The following is a 15,419-nucleotide window of genomic DNA, read 5'->3' as shown; positions in this document are numbered from 1 at the left end:
TGGACCCTGATGCTTAGTTTCCAGGTGCATGCAGAAACAACAAATTTTAGATTGTTCCTATTTCTTTGCCTAACTTTGATTGTTTATTATTATCATTAGAGATTATTATCTATATTGATGAACCAAATCTTTGAGCTTTTGAACATCTTCATAGTTCCTATGGTTACTTGGAAAACAATTTTATGACACACACACCAGAGATTGTTGTTGTTGTTGTTAAACGTTTTGTACCACCTCGAATTCCTGTTGTTTACATATGTAAATCAGTGGTTTCCTGACTTTTCTACATCATGGCAAACAGAAAAGAGCATCTGCAAGGTACACTGGGTTAAACTGAAAGCTGATCAGGGCCAGAGGCTTCTCCAGACCCAGTTACTCTGATAGCTGATGGAAGCAGTCATTTCCTGAGGATCAGCATCTGGAAACCTCTGATACATTTTTATAGAATTGTATACTGGTAAGAAATCCTGGGAGCCAAAACAGGTTAACTTTAATAATATCTTTTAACATGTAAAAGATAAAATTTTCAAATTTAAGTTCTAAGAATTTACCAATAATTTTCTCTTCAAATAACACCATTCAGTTTTTTCAAATATATGCTATAGTACCAGAGCTATGGCTATATAGGATTCATTAGTTGGTCTGTAAAGTATTAATACTGTAAATTGAAATATGTGGTCTTTTCTATGATCACACTCCTGTTTTTATAATCATCACATGTAAAATACTTACAAATTGATTATATCTTCAACTAACACTGTTTTCTTTGAAAGAAAAAAAGTGGTACTGTATAAAGTGATTTTAAAATTGAAGGACACCTAATCATCAGTTGTGTTTTCAAAATTTATGTTATATAAAACAGCAAGGAATGAAATAATTAGAATATAATATTCTCATTAAAATTAGTAGAAGTAGTTAATGAAGCTCATACCAGTATGATTGTAGACAACATCAGTAATACAAAGAATATTCCATTCCTTTTTCAATTTTTCCACTAGCTGTCCAACATCAGTCCAGGTGTACTTTTTATTAGGTCTTGAAAAATCAGGATTTAATTCTAACTGATCAGCAAGGGAATAGGATGACCTAGATAGTCCAAGAGTCTGCAGTGGGGTAAAATGAATCATGTTGTAGCCTGCAACACAAGAAAATAAACAAAGACCACTATAAGAAAAAACATACCTAAAACTAAGCAAAATGTAAGGTTAAACTTCCATAAGTAATTCTAAATGGCAAGGCAACCATGCTACCAGAGAAGGGGTTAAAGACTTGGGTTTAAATCCTAGCTGTACCACAAGTGACTTCAAGCAAGTCTACTTAAATCTTTCAGGATTATCAGTGTCCTCATATACAAGATAGGGATAATGAGACGATGTATTTGAAAAAAATCACACACAATGCCTAGTTACCATTAGGGGTTCAATTTATATTTCTTGAATTGATATATTTATACGTAGAAAATATATCCTATTCAAGTTTATCAGTACATCTTTCTCCTAGTTTTAATGTTCCATAGTACTTGTATTCTGTTTTAGTTATGTCAGTGAACTTCTCTTTTCTTTCTTCACTCTATGTTCAAGTCGAAAGTAGAAAATTAACATTACCCTTTACTTAAGAGTAAAATACACCTTAAGTTTCATTTTACTCTTGGTATGTATGGCAGCACATGACTTGCACATGGAAGACCATTAATCAAGGCTTGTTGAATTAAAATTATATATAATGATAATATATTTTATTTATTTATTTATTTTTGGCTGCGTTGGATCTTCATTGCTGTGCGAGGGCTTTCCCTAGTTGCGGTGAGCGGGGGCTACTCTTCATTGCAGTGCGAGGGCTTCTCATTGAGGTGGCTTCTCTTGTTGAGGAGCACAGGCTCTAGGAGCACAGGCTTCAGTAGTTGTGGCATATGGGCTCAGTAGTTGTGGCTCACGGGCTATAGGGCGCAGGCTCAGTAGTTGTGGCGCACGGGCTTAGTTGTTGCACAGCATGTGGCATCTTCCCGGACCAGGGCTCAAACCCGTGTCCCCTGAATTGGCAGGCAGATTCTTAACCACTGCGCCACCAGGGAAGTGAATGATAATATATTTTCCAACACATTCTGGTAGCTTACTAATTTTTATATGTCAAAGTAAAGTCTTAGAAACAATAATAATCTTATTTTATCATAGAGTTCCTTAATTTATGCAGTTGAACCATAAAATTTGCCATTTTTGTAGGCCAAAAATGGTCAAGTAGCAACAATTTCATACAGTTCTATTTATGTTACTAAATGTACTAAGGAATGAAATTAAAAGAATTAAAGCCTTTGAAATCTGTATCACAGAAGATAATTACATTTATTTTAAAGAAGAAGAAAAGAAAGAAAGCTGACATTACCTGATTCTTTTGCAACCCTAAGTCTGCTTTCCCATTCATCAAAGGGTCCCATACACTTGGCTAAAAATGTCTGGAGAGTAACACAGTCCAAGGGTAACACATGATTATCAGCACCAACACGTAAAATAGGGTCCACAACTATGTAACCTCCACCACTTTTCTCATTTCTAAGGAAAAAACAAAACAAAAACTGCTCAATTAATGATAGGAAAAATAATTCTCATCTAATAGTCTGACTCTCTAATTGGAAAGTAAATTGTCCCATATAAAAATATATTTCTAAGCACATAAAATCATTTAAAAAGTTGCAATAAAACAATAGAAAAGCCATGTTTTATCCTTTTCCAATCTTTACATAATGACATAATACAATATATACATATATATCTAATAATATTGCTTTAAGGAAAAATAAGTGTACTAAGATCAGTAATAACAAGGGCACTTAAGTAAATAGCATCCTATAATCAGGTTGCATGAAAAGACTACAGTATTTATGCCATTACTTTATAATAGTAATAGTTTGAATATGTAATGAGGCTTACAATTACTTCCTAGAAACTGAAGGATCATATTCTATTTGCATCTCAGGAAAGCCTTGTAAAAATTGCACTGCCATGGTTCATATGGTAACTTTTTACAAGTTAGATAACTTCAAGTTATAGAATAAATTAACTTCTTTTTTTCACATACAGAACACCTGACTTACCCTTGAAGGAAGTAATACTGAAATGATCCAGCTTGTTGAAGATTAAGTTTACAGTATTTATCAGAATCATCTTCTCTTTCTGTTGGATTTTCCCATTCCAGGGAACGGAATTTTTCTCGATTAAATGCTTCTCCAGGAAATGGGTAATTTGTATACACAGTAACTTCTTTTCCCTGTAAAGTTGGGCCTAATCGGAACTGTAGTTCAAACCCTAAACAAAAAGCACATTTTAATAAACTCATTGCAGGACTTAAGTTACCACATTAAAAAGATGTTTTATTTAAAGTATTATACAACAATGATTTCTCAACTATGTTTAAAAGAACTCCAAATATTTAATGCTGTTCTGGAACCACTTTGCATCTCAGTTTAGCTTAATTTTGTATTTTAACATACAGTATACACCATAGAACTGTCTGCTCTGTACTGTCCCTCTCTTCTTCTCCTGGAAACTGATTCCTAGTTGCATGGCTACTTTGGGATATGCAAGTTCTTACATGATCCCATTCCCCAAGATTACCTCCCTTCCACTTCCTGAACTGCTCAGAGGTGGGCATCTAACTAGAGACTTTCGCTGGTATTTTTCAAACTGCAGCAGAGAAAGTGAGTTTCTCTGTGGTATCAGAGTCTGTGATAGTACGTAAAAGTTGGGAGGTATCATGGGACACTATCTTACCAGATAGAGCAAGCCAGTCTTCCCTGACAGAAGTCAACCTCTAGAGAGGCAGAATTCAGATTTCTAGCAGGAGTTCTAGAGGCATTTGAGCCCCTGATACCAGTTGTCCCTGATGTCTGCTCAACTCCAGAGATGTGGTAATAGAGGGTTAACAAGTGGCTGTGTGGAGCTGAGTGGGACAGGGGTAGGAGTGGTGAGGAACCCTGATTTGCAGTGTTTGCTGACTTCTGGAGGAAACAAGTCTCACCACGGTCCATCTCAAGCTACCAAGATGGCATCACTGAACATGGAACTGGGAAGAGATATGCATGATCAGCTCTTGTGAGACAACGCCAGCAACTCCAGCATGCTACTGCCTCTAAACCTACTCTTCATGGTTTAGTTACTTAAGCCTTTCTTGGAATTCTGAAAGCCAAAACATTCTCACTTTTGCCTTAGTTAGGCTATTTCCTTTAAAATATATCTGAGATTTCTGTACTGTATTACAAGTATTTTGCCCTAAGAGGAAAAAAAGTTAACACATTACAGGTATAACTTTACTATGAAAGAAAAATTTTTATTGGTTCAAGGCCGACTTTAAACCTTGATTATAATTGTTAGGATGTACAAATTCTGACTATAGTAAAGTCTATTAGAAATTCAGGCATATATATTTTAAACATGGGTGTAACATTTTAATTAATGATGGGCAATAATAACTGATGAAGGCAGGGAAATTTAGTTCTGCTGGTTAAAATCTTTAAGCGTAAGGAACTTTTTGAGAAGAAAGAAGTATAGTAATATTTATACTTTTGATACTTAATTTATTAAACATCCAACAAAGTAATAAAAAATGATGTACTGAGCGCATATGATGTAATAAGGAACAAAAAAGACAATGATCCCTGCCCTTGTGAAGCTTGAGTTCTAATGGGGGAAGGCAGCCATTAAACAATGGACATGACAAATAAATAAGAAAAAGTAGTATGTCAGAAAGGGATAAATGCTAAGGGACAAAAATCAGAGCAGTGTAAGAAAAAGGAGGGAAAGGAGTGATGGTGAGGAGACGGTAGCAACTTTAAATAGGATGGTTATTGAGAAGTTGAAGGGCGTGAGAGAAGTGAGAGAGTTAGCCTCATGGCTCACCATGGCCATGGAGAGAAAGTGCTGACCAAGTACTGGAAACAGAGAGCACAAAGGGCCTAGGATGGAAGCATGCCTGGTGGTTCCAGAAATAACAAGAAGGTGAGCATGGCTAGATTGGAATAAGCTGTGGGAGGAATAGTAGGATACAAGGAAAGAAAGGTAACAGGGGAGCCAGATCATGCAGAGTCTTAAAGGTCATTGTAAGTATTTTGGCTTCTTCACTGACTGAAATGAGCCAGTGAACATTTTTAAGCAGGAGTGACATGACCTATCTTGTGTGTTAAAAATATCCTTCTGAAGATGTCTGCTTCTGGTCATAATGGAGTAACTGGTACTGGACTTGCCCTCTGATGAAAAACTAAAAGAACTACATGAGACAACTGTTCTCAAAAACAGGTAGAGAGGACTGTGATACCTGAGAGAAGGATGATTTCTATGAACCTTCTAGTTATCAGACTAGGGGAGCTTTTTGGACTGTGACACTGGGAGCAGGAATAGTAATCTCACTGAGTTGAGGAGACAGAGATTAGAGTTTCAGAGGGTGAAGAGACTGCAATTTTCAGGGCAGAGTATGACAAGAAGGGAGCTATGCAGAGACAAAGCTCCAGGAATTTACCTAGAGTCATCTTGAGTCTGCCTGAATACTAAACTGTACATGAGTAGGGTTTGACTACACAAGGCTGGGAAAAGAACAACCAGTGGGAGCTGTAAATTGAACAATTCTCAGAGCTCACTCAGGCCTGGGATACATTACAATTTTTAAGCAGCCAGAGTTAAGAGACCTTGTTGAACACCTGTTGTATTCAAGAGAGTCATGTCTTAAGTAATAGAGTAAAAATTACTATAAACCTATCCTATTAAAGCTTAAAAACAAGCCTCAAAAGGATTAAGCTGATCCACAGATAATGTAAATGACTTCTAAAATAAAACTTATCACTCCTTTAAAGCAAGACAACAAAATCCAGAGATAAAAACAGAACATTCACAATGTCCAGCATCCAAGAAAAAACTGCTAAACAGAAAGAGGAGGTGAGGGAGTTGACCACACAGGTATCTGGAATAGGGCATTCCACACAGAGGAAACAGAGACCTAAAGGACTGAGACTTCTGCTTCTGGCAAAGATGGAATAACAGGGATTGGATTTACCCCCCTCCCTGAAACTTAAAAGAAAGAAACCACCACCAACAACAAAAAAAACAGACAAAATATATGAAATGATGATTTTTCAAGACCCTGATATCAGGCAACAAAAGTCAGTGATCCCTGAGAGACGGAAAGTAAACAAGATGAGCCCTACAACTGCTCCTGCCTACTTACTACCTTCAAAGAGTCTCCAGGTTGGGGCACAGGGAGAAGGAACCCAGGCAGACCTCAACTGACTTCCTGTGTTGAGGAGACGGAACTAAGAATCTGTGGAGATGAAGGCAGCTAGAGTTTTCAGATGAGAGTTGTGGATGAAGAGGAGAAAGCTGCACAGAGATCTCCAGAGATCTGCAAAAGGTCTCCCTTGAGTATTCAGAAGAGTACTGATCAGTGCATGTCTCTGAGAAAAATACCTGAGACCAGGAACAGTGCTTGTTCTCACCAGCTAGACTAGGAGCACTCATAATTCATGAGGCACTGGGTAGAAAGTTCAGAAGGATCTTGCTTCAGTAGTGGGGAATAATGAGCCTTAGAAAGGGCATAGTTCTAGACTGGCTTAACAAATCATAAAAGTAAAACTCAAAAGACTATAATATTTCCAAGTAACTTCATTCCAGAACAAAGACCAAGAACATTTATAAGAATCCAAAAATACCCAGCACACAACAAGGTAATTGGGCTTCCCTGGTGGCACAGTGGTGGAGAATCTGCCTGCCAATGCAGGGGACACGGGTTCGAGCCCAGGTCTGGGAAGATCCCACATGCCACGGAGCAACTAGGCCCGTGAGCCACAATTACTGAGCCTGCGCGTCTGGAGCCTGTGCTCCGCAACAGGAGAGGCCGCGACAGTGAGAGGCCCGCGCACCGCGATGAAGAGTGGCCCCCACTTGCCGCAACTAGAGAAAGCCCTCGCACAGAAACGAAGACCCAACACAGCCATAAGTAAATAAATAAATAAATAAATAAATAAATAAATAAATAAATAAATAAAAAAAAAAAAAAAAAAAAAACAAGGTAATTAATAATGTCTGGCATCCAAACAAAGATTATGAGACATATGAAGAAGGAGGAAAACAAAACCCATAACAAGGAGAATAATCAATCAATGCGAACAGACCCAGGAGTGACACAGATGTTCAACTAGTAGACAAGGAAGGATTTCAGTTATCATAACTGCATTCCATACATTCAAAAAGTTAGGTCAAGACATGGAAAATATTAAAACAAAAGAAAAAGATCCAAATCAAACTTTTAGAGATTAAAACTACAACGCCTGAGATGACAAATACAGAGAATGGATTTAATGGATGGTGAGACGTGGCAGAAAAAAAGATAAGTGAATTTCAAGACACAGGAATAGAAACTACGCAAAAAGAAACAAAGAGAGAAAAAAGAATCTAAAAATTTGAAAGAGCATCAGACAATTTAAGTGGCTTAACATAAAGAGTCCTCAAAGGAGAGAAGAAAGAAGGGAGACATAATTTGAAGAAATAATGGGTAAAAAATTCTCAAATTTGGTGAAAACAACAAACTTACAGATCCAAGAAGTTCAACAAATCCCCCACACAAGAAATATGAAGAAAATTACACCAAAGAACATCAAAATCAAATTGCTCAAAACCAGTGAAAATGAGAATATCTTATAAGCAGCCACAGGGGAAAAAGGCACAAGTATGTACAGAGGAACAAGGATAAGGATGACAGCAGATTTCTCATGGGAAACAATGCAAGCAAGAAGACAGTGGAGCAACATCTCTTTTTTAACATCTTTATTGGAGTATAATTGCTTTACAATGGTGTGTTAGTTTCTGCTTTATAACAAAGTGAATCAGTTATACATATACATATATCCCCATATCTCTTCCCTCTTGCATCTCCCTCCCTCCCACCCTCCCTATACCACCCCTCTAGGTGGTCACAAAGCACTGAGCTGATCTCCCTGTGCTATGCGGCTGCTTCCCACTAGCTATCTATTTTACATTTTGTAGTGTATATATGTCCATGCCACTCTCTCACTTTGTCCCAGCTTACCCTTCCCCCTCCCCATATCCACAAGTCCATTCTCTAGTACGTCTGTGTCTTTATTCCCGTCTTGCCCCTAGGTTCTTCATGACCACTTTTTTTTTTTTTTTTAAGATTCCATATATGTGTGTTAGCATAGTGTATTTCTTTTTCTCTTTCTGACTTACTTCACTCTGTATGACAGACTCTAGGTCCATCCACCTCACTACAAATAACTCAGTTTCACTTCTTTTTATGGCTGAGTAATCTTCCATTGTATATATGTGCCACATCTTCTTTATCCATTCATCTGTCGATGGACATTTAGGTTGTGGAGCAACATCTTTAAAAGTACTGAAAGATTAAAACTGTCAGCCTAGAATTCTATACCTGGTGAAAATATCTTTCAAAAACAAAGGTGATAAGAGCCAGGTTTTTCACTGTCAGAGAAAGATGTTACAAATAAGCAAGGGAGACAGCTACAATGAACCCTGCTGTGGTGATATGAATCAGAAATAGGAGTATGAACTGCTATTTATTTATACATAAAGAATGTCAGTTTGGTTCAAGGCAAATCCTGAAATAGAGAACATGAAGATATATTTCAGTCATGTCTAAAATTGCTCTTTGATAGAAGTAAATCTCTCACAGTGATGTCTGACAGGTGGTAAATTCTACACCACAATATTAAACATTGGGTAAGATAATCTTTGTGAAGAAAAGATATCAGTATAAGACATTAAGAGAATGCTGGACTCTTCCAATTTATGCTAATCCAATTAAATACTTCTGTATTTCCCTAGAGAAATATGAATGCTGTTTTATATACTGCAATACGTATAATATGAGGGAATGGAAGTTCTAGGCATTCCTGGAAAAAATTATAACTTAATGATAAGTTCTGCTAACCATATTCCTGGATTGGACCAAAATATGGATATAAATTTATTCACAGTAAATGGATTTAGCAAGCAAGAAACAAATTATTCAAATGTAGTTATTAAGTAACTTTGCAAAAATTGAGGGACTCATTTTTACTTCTTACTTTTACTATACAGTGAAACTAATAATTACTTTTCCAAGTAGCTACATGCACAAATTTTTCTATAAAGCAATTTGGCATAAACATATTAAGAATATTAATAAAGTTTAGATTTTTGGCTCAATCATTTCATAAAGACATTTATTTTCTGAGGAATTAACCAGTGATATAAACATATATTATATATAAGCATGTTAATCACAGTTTCATTTATTATACTTAAATAAACTCACAACAAACTAAATATCTAATGATTGGGAATGATTAAATTATGGTACAAATTATGGTATCCTGTAAGCAGGAATATTATAAAGCCACTATAAATCATATTATCAAGGGATATTTAATAACATGATTACTTATACTGTTTTCTTATATTTTATGCATCTATATAGATCCTTTCAAATCCTTTCTGGAAAAAAGTATGACTGAAATGTGGCAGTAAGCAGGGAGGTGGAATTCACACACCATGACACTGTAAGCAGGTATCAAAATTGTTTAGATAGTATAAACCCAATTTTGTTTTGAAACAAAAAGCATAAATAAAAGACTTTTTATACATTTTTATAATTTATAAAAAGGTATAAAATTGGGAAACATTTTTATATGAGCTATAATTATGAAGAGATAGATTGAGAAGTAATTGCCCAAAGAATTAAAATGTGAAGTTTTAATACTTAAGTGACTGTGAGAACCATAAATATTTATATTTGCAAGAATGATTAAATTTATTACAGAAGTAATGGTGTCATTTTGAACAGTACAAATATCAGAGATTAGCCATCTGAGCACAGCTAAATAACCTGTCCCTTGTTCAGCTTATACAAATATTGTTTTTATAATTACACAAGGATTCAGAGAACTTGTAGAACAAAGGTTGAAATTCATCCAAAACCTCTAAAACAGTATTTGGATCAGTGGTCTACCTTCAGAAAAAAAATGACAAGTAGTCTCCAAATATGAATATTTATTTATATAATATACGTGTATGATAATTTAATAGATCATGTAATTTATAAAACACAAAAATAAGATGTAAATAAAATAAACAATATTTTAAATAATTAATTTTATTTATTAATTAATGGAACAAATCTTTTGGCTCTCACTAAAAATTAATATTGGTAATATCTGTCATGAAAGTAATGTGATTAAATAAATTTCATTAATTTTAAAAGTCTTGGTTTAATATTGTCTGATAAAGTAATTTAAAGATTCCAAGTCCTATTTATTTTGATACTTGATTTAATGGCCTCAGATTTGAAAAAAAATACGACATAAAGATACCCAAATCCCAATGGATAAAGTTCTTGGTAGCTATGTTTACTAGTCCATGACCTTAATTTTTCAATTCCACTCATCAATTATGTAAATATTTTTGTTGAAATGTGCTAGTAAATATAAATATTTTCCTTGACATACATCAATTGCTTTTACAAGTTAAAGAGAAGATGTCCCATTTTATATATTAAAGAGATGATCTGAAAACCAACTGAAATTCTTTATTTGGTAGATTTCAAACAGATTAGAAAACTTTGTTATCAACTTTTAAAAGTGAGCAGATATTCATTTATATGGGTAAAATCATATGATGAAAGTGTTACTAAAAATACATATTCAAAATGCTCTCCCTGTAGCAAGGGTTGGCAAACTATACCCTCTTTCTGTAAATAAAGTTTTATTGGAACAGTCACACCATTTATTTATGTATTGCTTATGGCTGCTTTCATAGTACAATGGCAGAGCTGGGTAGCTGCAACAGAAAGCATATGGCCTGCAAAGCTGAAAATACTTGCTATCTGAATCTTTACAGGAAAAAAATGTGCTGAACTCTGCTCTACAGCATCAATTTCCATCAAAAGCAGTTTACTTTCATACTCATGTTTACCTCAGAGTTAGATTGTGTTTATTTTTTCTGATAATATTTTCTAAGTATACTATAGAAAAAGCTGTGTGTCATTTCTGAAAAGGATAAAACTCAAACAGCAAATTTCAAACACTTTCTAACTCATCTTTAAGTCTGACAAACTCTTGAGGTAAAAGAGGCATGTACGGTTACACTACCTCTCATTACAAAGTATTGTAAAGATGCTACTATTTAAGATAATATAGCTTGTATATCTACTTAACCTGGTTTAGGTAAAAGTGTAATTCATGGCAACATAATGCAAGCAAACCAGTGGCAGTATGACTGTCAACCTCTTCTAGACATATAACCTCCACTGTTTCCTCAGAATATATCTTTTTTGTTATTAACACATCTGACGTACAAACTGAGAGCATCAATATCAATTCATATATTAGCAAAATTTAATTACTTTAGTTAAAAAAAAATTTTTTTTTGGTAGTGTTGCGCAGCTTGTGGGCTGTTAGCTCCCCGACCAGGGATCGAACCCAGACCCTTGGCAGTGAGAACACAGAGTCCTAACCACTGGACCACCAGGGAATTCCCCTTAGTTGACTTTAAAAATCAAAAATAGATAGGTAGATACGTAGACAGAAAGAAAGAAAGAGAGAAAAGAAAGAGAAATAAATCTTATTCTTTCTATATCCCAATAGACAGGTCAGTACATACCCTCAAGGGTATATATATATATATATATATATATATATATATATAGCCACTCTGTAGACCTCTAATCCATATCCCTGACACTAAAATTTTTATATACAGTAAATGAAACATCAGAATACCTAGAGTATGTCAGCTTCCATAATTAATTGCTCGGTTTGCTAAAATTAGCTTAGCGCAGCAGCACATGGTGTGATTATCTTATTCCTCATACACCAGGAATACTTTACTCAGATTAGCCATTTCCCTCTTGCAGGCAATTAAACTGGCAAGACGAGTGATTAAACTATTACTGTAAACTAAGTTTTTCTACCTCATTCCCTCCACTCAATCTATATAAACTTGACTCCTAATCAAGGAATCTTTATAAATATTTTCTTTTTAAAAATAGAAATTGTAATTTGGCCAACCTATATAAAAAATGGAAGAATTCCAGGTTTAGGGAATAATGATTTTATTCATTATTTGCCACTAAATGAGATAGGAAATACAGGGACAGGCTATCATTTGGCTAGAAAAGATAATTATGCGGTCTTGTACTTGTTAAATTAGAAGAGTCTATAGAGATATTAGCCTTGAAAATGCACAGGAATCATTTCTTAGGGAAAAGTGAAAAGGAAAGCAAAATGAAGAAGGGCTTGGTGAAAGAACCAAAAATTGCCAGAGCTTTTCTTTACACCTAATTGGTCACCAAGTCTTATGAATTTTAAAATGTCTCATACTCTGTCCCTTTTTTTTCAACCCTGATGTAGTTAAACCAGACATGTTTTTAAAATAGGCTTCTCCATGATTTCTTGTCTCCAATGTCCCTTCTCTTCATCTTTCACAGTACAATTATCTTCTAAAATAATACAATGACATCATTACTGCACAAAAAAAATTCAACATGTTCCCATTTATACCATTTGGATGAATTTACTGGCTTTAACCAGAGTTACAGAGTCACCATATTCTTATTTTATAAACCCTTCAGAGTTCCCTCTTCAAATAGCTTGGCTAGCTTTAACTGGCACTTTAGTAATCAACCAGCAAGGATTTATTAGCTGTTGTACACTGCACTAGGTTTGTAATACTTTCTATCTTCACAGATCTTAAACTCCAGTTGGACAATATAAGCTTTTAGACACTGCTACATCCTTAAGCACTTAACTGTTCTACGCCCATTGAGTAATCAGAAATCAAGGAAAGGAGATAATAACAAATTAAGGAAAAGCTGCATGGAGTAGGTGGAATTTTAGCTGAAGGCTGAGAGGGAGGCAACACATAAAATGATAGTAAAGGGATTTAATAGATATAGAGGAATCTGACAGGAGTGGAGGTGTAAGAACAGGCATGAGAAAAGCCACTGGGGAGGGAATTAACAAGGGAACTGGAAAGATATAGGACACTAATAATGAGGAACAATGAGATAAAATCTTGGCTAAGGAAGGCAGATTATAGACATTATAGAATGTCCTGGAAGCCAGGCAGAGGTGTTTAAATTTGACCTTATAAACACCAATTAATAAAAAGAGAAGAGATGGAATAAGAAGGTTATTTCAGCATCCATATTCAGGCATGTGGAAGAGACAGGCAGGCAAGAGGAGACATCTGGAAAGAAATTATAGGGCTTAAAAAGAGACTTCAGTTAAAGAGAAAAAATCATCAAAGAATAGTACAAAGTTTCTAGCCTTGGAAACTATGAAAATGGGAAAGCAAACAGGGAAGCTGAGAAGTAAAGAACATTTGAGAATTGTGAGGAGATGGTTTCGGACATGTTAAATTTAAGCAAATCTGACTGGAGCTATCCTAAGGCTCTTCCATAGCATGATACTAGGATGAAGCCAAGAATCGATGGTGAGAATAGACAGGTATAGCGATCTAGCAATGCCTTATATCTATTTAGGGCTTTAAAGTCATTTATTATTCATTTTGAGTCTCAAAACTCAGGAAAGTAGAAAAGCAGAAATTAATACCTTCCTATCACAAATAAATTAATGTTTAGAATTAATGTGACTTGCCCAAAGTCAAACAATTTGTTAGCAGCAGAGCCAGGAAAATTCTAGTTCCCTACTCTTGCCATTACACTCGCTTGCTTCCAAGAAGCAAGCAAAGCTCAAGGCCTTTCTTCCAAAAGGAGTCATCAGTATGGAGGCAACAGCTGAGGCCATGAGAATGTATACTTCTTTGAGGGCAGGAGAACAGAAAAAGAAAGGATTCCTTGCAGATATACACAATTGAAATGTGGAAGAAGAGAGCTCAGCAAAAGACACCACCAAGTTGACAGGAATACTTAAGAGTGTAGGAAAAAAAATTAAAACCAGAAAACTGCAGAGTCAGGAAAGCCAAAAATGGACTAAGTACTCAGTGATCTTAAATGCTGAAGTTGGAAGAAGGTAAAGATTTGGCATGGAGGAAACACATTTGATGGATGAAATTTTTTAAAAAAATTTAGCTCTTGAGAAATTCAGGGAAAAAAAATTTCTTCAAAATGTTTACTACTATCAACATTCATTTGGTACAATAATAAAGGGGATTGTATTTTATTTTTCATACATTAAACTTCTATTGACTACTTCACAAGTTACATTAACATAAATGAGTGTGAAATGTTTTTTTTTCAATGCTGAAAAATATAAAGTCTAAGAAAATAAAGCATCTATTTGATAAGTCTTATAGAAATATAATTTGATCTTTTAAATCACAGCTCAAATATATTTCAACACAACCTGATCAGTTATTTCACTTTTTCAGCAAAAAAATATTTTCAGCTTTTTTACCTTCTCCATAGTTGAGAGGCTTTTGACAAACATAAATAATAGTTTACTTTTTGCTGTGATCTATTTTACTAATTCAAATGTCTGGTAAAGGAAAAGAGCGAGAGCTATAAAAAAGCAAAACTACAGATATACCCAAAGTAAAATTACTTATGAAGCATTTCCCAAGTTTTAATAGTAAATGCTAACGGAAATAATACAATCTTCCGATTATAAATGCAACTTCTGTCTTGAGTGGAAGTTAGAATGCAAAGTAAAGTGAACAATTTTATCCTCATTCTAACATGACAGATATAAATAAAACATTTTCAACTAAAATCCACTTTCATTAGTGGTATTTTTTAGAACACAGCAACGTCTTTGCACAGATCAGGTTTAGAAAGGTCCTTGGAAATGATGTCTAAAAGTTAAAAGAAATTTTAATATGACCATGAATTAAAAATGTAAAAGACACAGAGCTCATCAAATGACTTACTACTGACCTTGTTCAAGTCTGAAGAGGGTCCTTTCCAGCTTTTCCATTTCGTTCAGAAGTAAAATCCTAATCTGTTTACTGTGTCCCATTTTGGCTTCTAGAGGATTTGAAATCTTTCAGAAGAATGAAAAGAACTCCGAAATCGAACGAGGTACCCCTACGAAACAAAAAAGGAATTAAGATAAAGAAAATAACTGTATCTTAGATTCTCTAAGGCTGACAGCCACACTTACATGTTCAAAATCTGTTTTAACCCGAGCAAAGAGAAAGAATGAATCTTATAAGATCAGAAAAAGCAAATTGATAGTTGTTTCCTCCCTTCGAGCACAAGACCAAAGCAAAAATTACAGTTAAAAAAAATGAAGTATTTTTACACAATCAATACGTTTTGGAAAGCCTGGAGCTGGGTGGGTTGGGGGATGGAGTAAAATTCCCAGTCCCAAGCCAACCGGCTTCGAAGACTTCATATGGCCCTTCTGCTTACAAGAGATTAGCCTGCTCAAAGATAACAGGTGGGAGATCTCCCCGTTCCCAAATTCG

At 35.0% G+C, this 15,419-nt stretch overlaps 1 protein-coding gene across 3 annotated transcripts in view; it reads right to left on the bottom strand.

Moving 5' to 3' along the window:
* Positions 1-15,419, bottom strand: part of AGL (amylo-alpha-1, 6-glucosidase, 4-alpha-glucanotransferase) — a 79,437-nt gene that overhangs the window by 63,534 nt on the left and 484 nt on the right. For 2 of the 3 annotated variants that reach the window (XM_059926815.1, XM_059926825.1), the window contains exons 2-5: positions 14,887-15,036; positions 3,089-3,299; positions 2,380-2,546; positions 932-1,135 (exon numbers count right to left, since the gene is read on the bottom strand). In XM_059926815.1, coding sequence (XP_059782798.1) covers positions 932-1,135; positions 2,380-2,546; positions 3,089-3,299; positions 14,887-14,968 — 664 coding nt within the window. In that variant the 5' untranslated portion in view covers positions 14,969-15,036. Of the gene's footprint in view, positions 1-931; positions 1,136-2,379; positions 2,547-3,088; positions 3,300-14,886; positions 15,037-15,112; positions 15,369-15,419 lie in introns of those variants that run through there. The other variant, XM_059926805.1, reaches the window with a different exon arrangement.

The sequence above is a fragment of the Balaenoptera ricei genome, chromosome 1 (genome assembly GCF_028023285.1).
Source record: "Balaenoptera ricei isolate mBalRic1 chromosome 1, mBalRic1.hap2, whole genome shotgun sequence".
In the NCBI taxonomy this organism is placed as follows: domain Eukaryota; kingdom Metazoa; phylum Chordata; class Mammalia; order Artiodactyla; family Balaenopteridae; genus Balaenoptera; species Balaenoptera ricei.
Note: the sequence above shows the minus strand (reverse complement) of the source record. Positions and strands in the feature narration are given on the sequence as shown.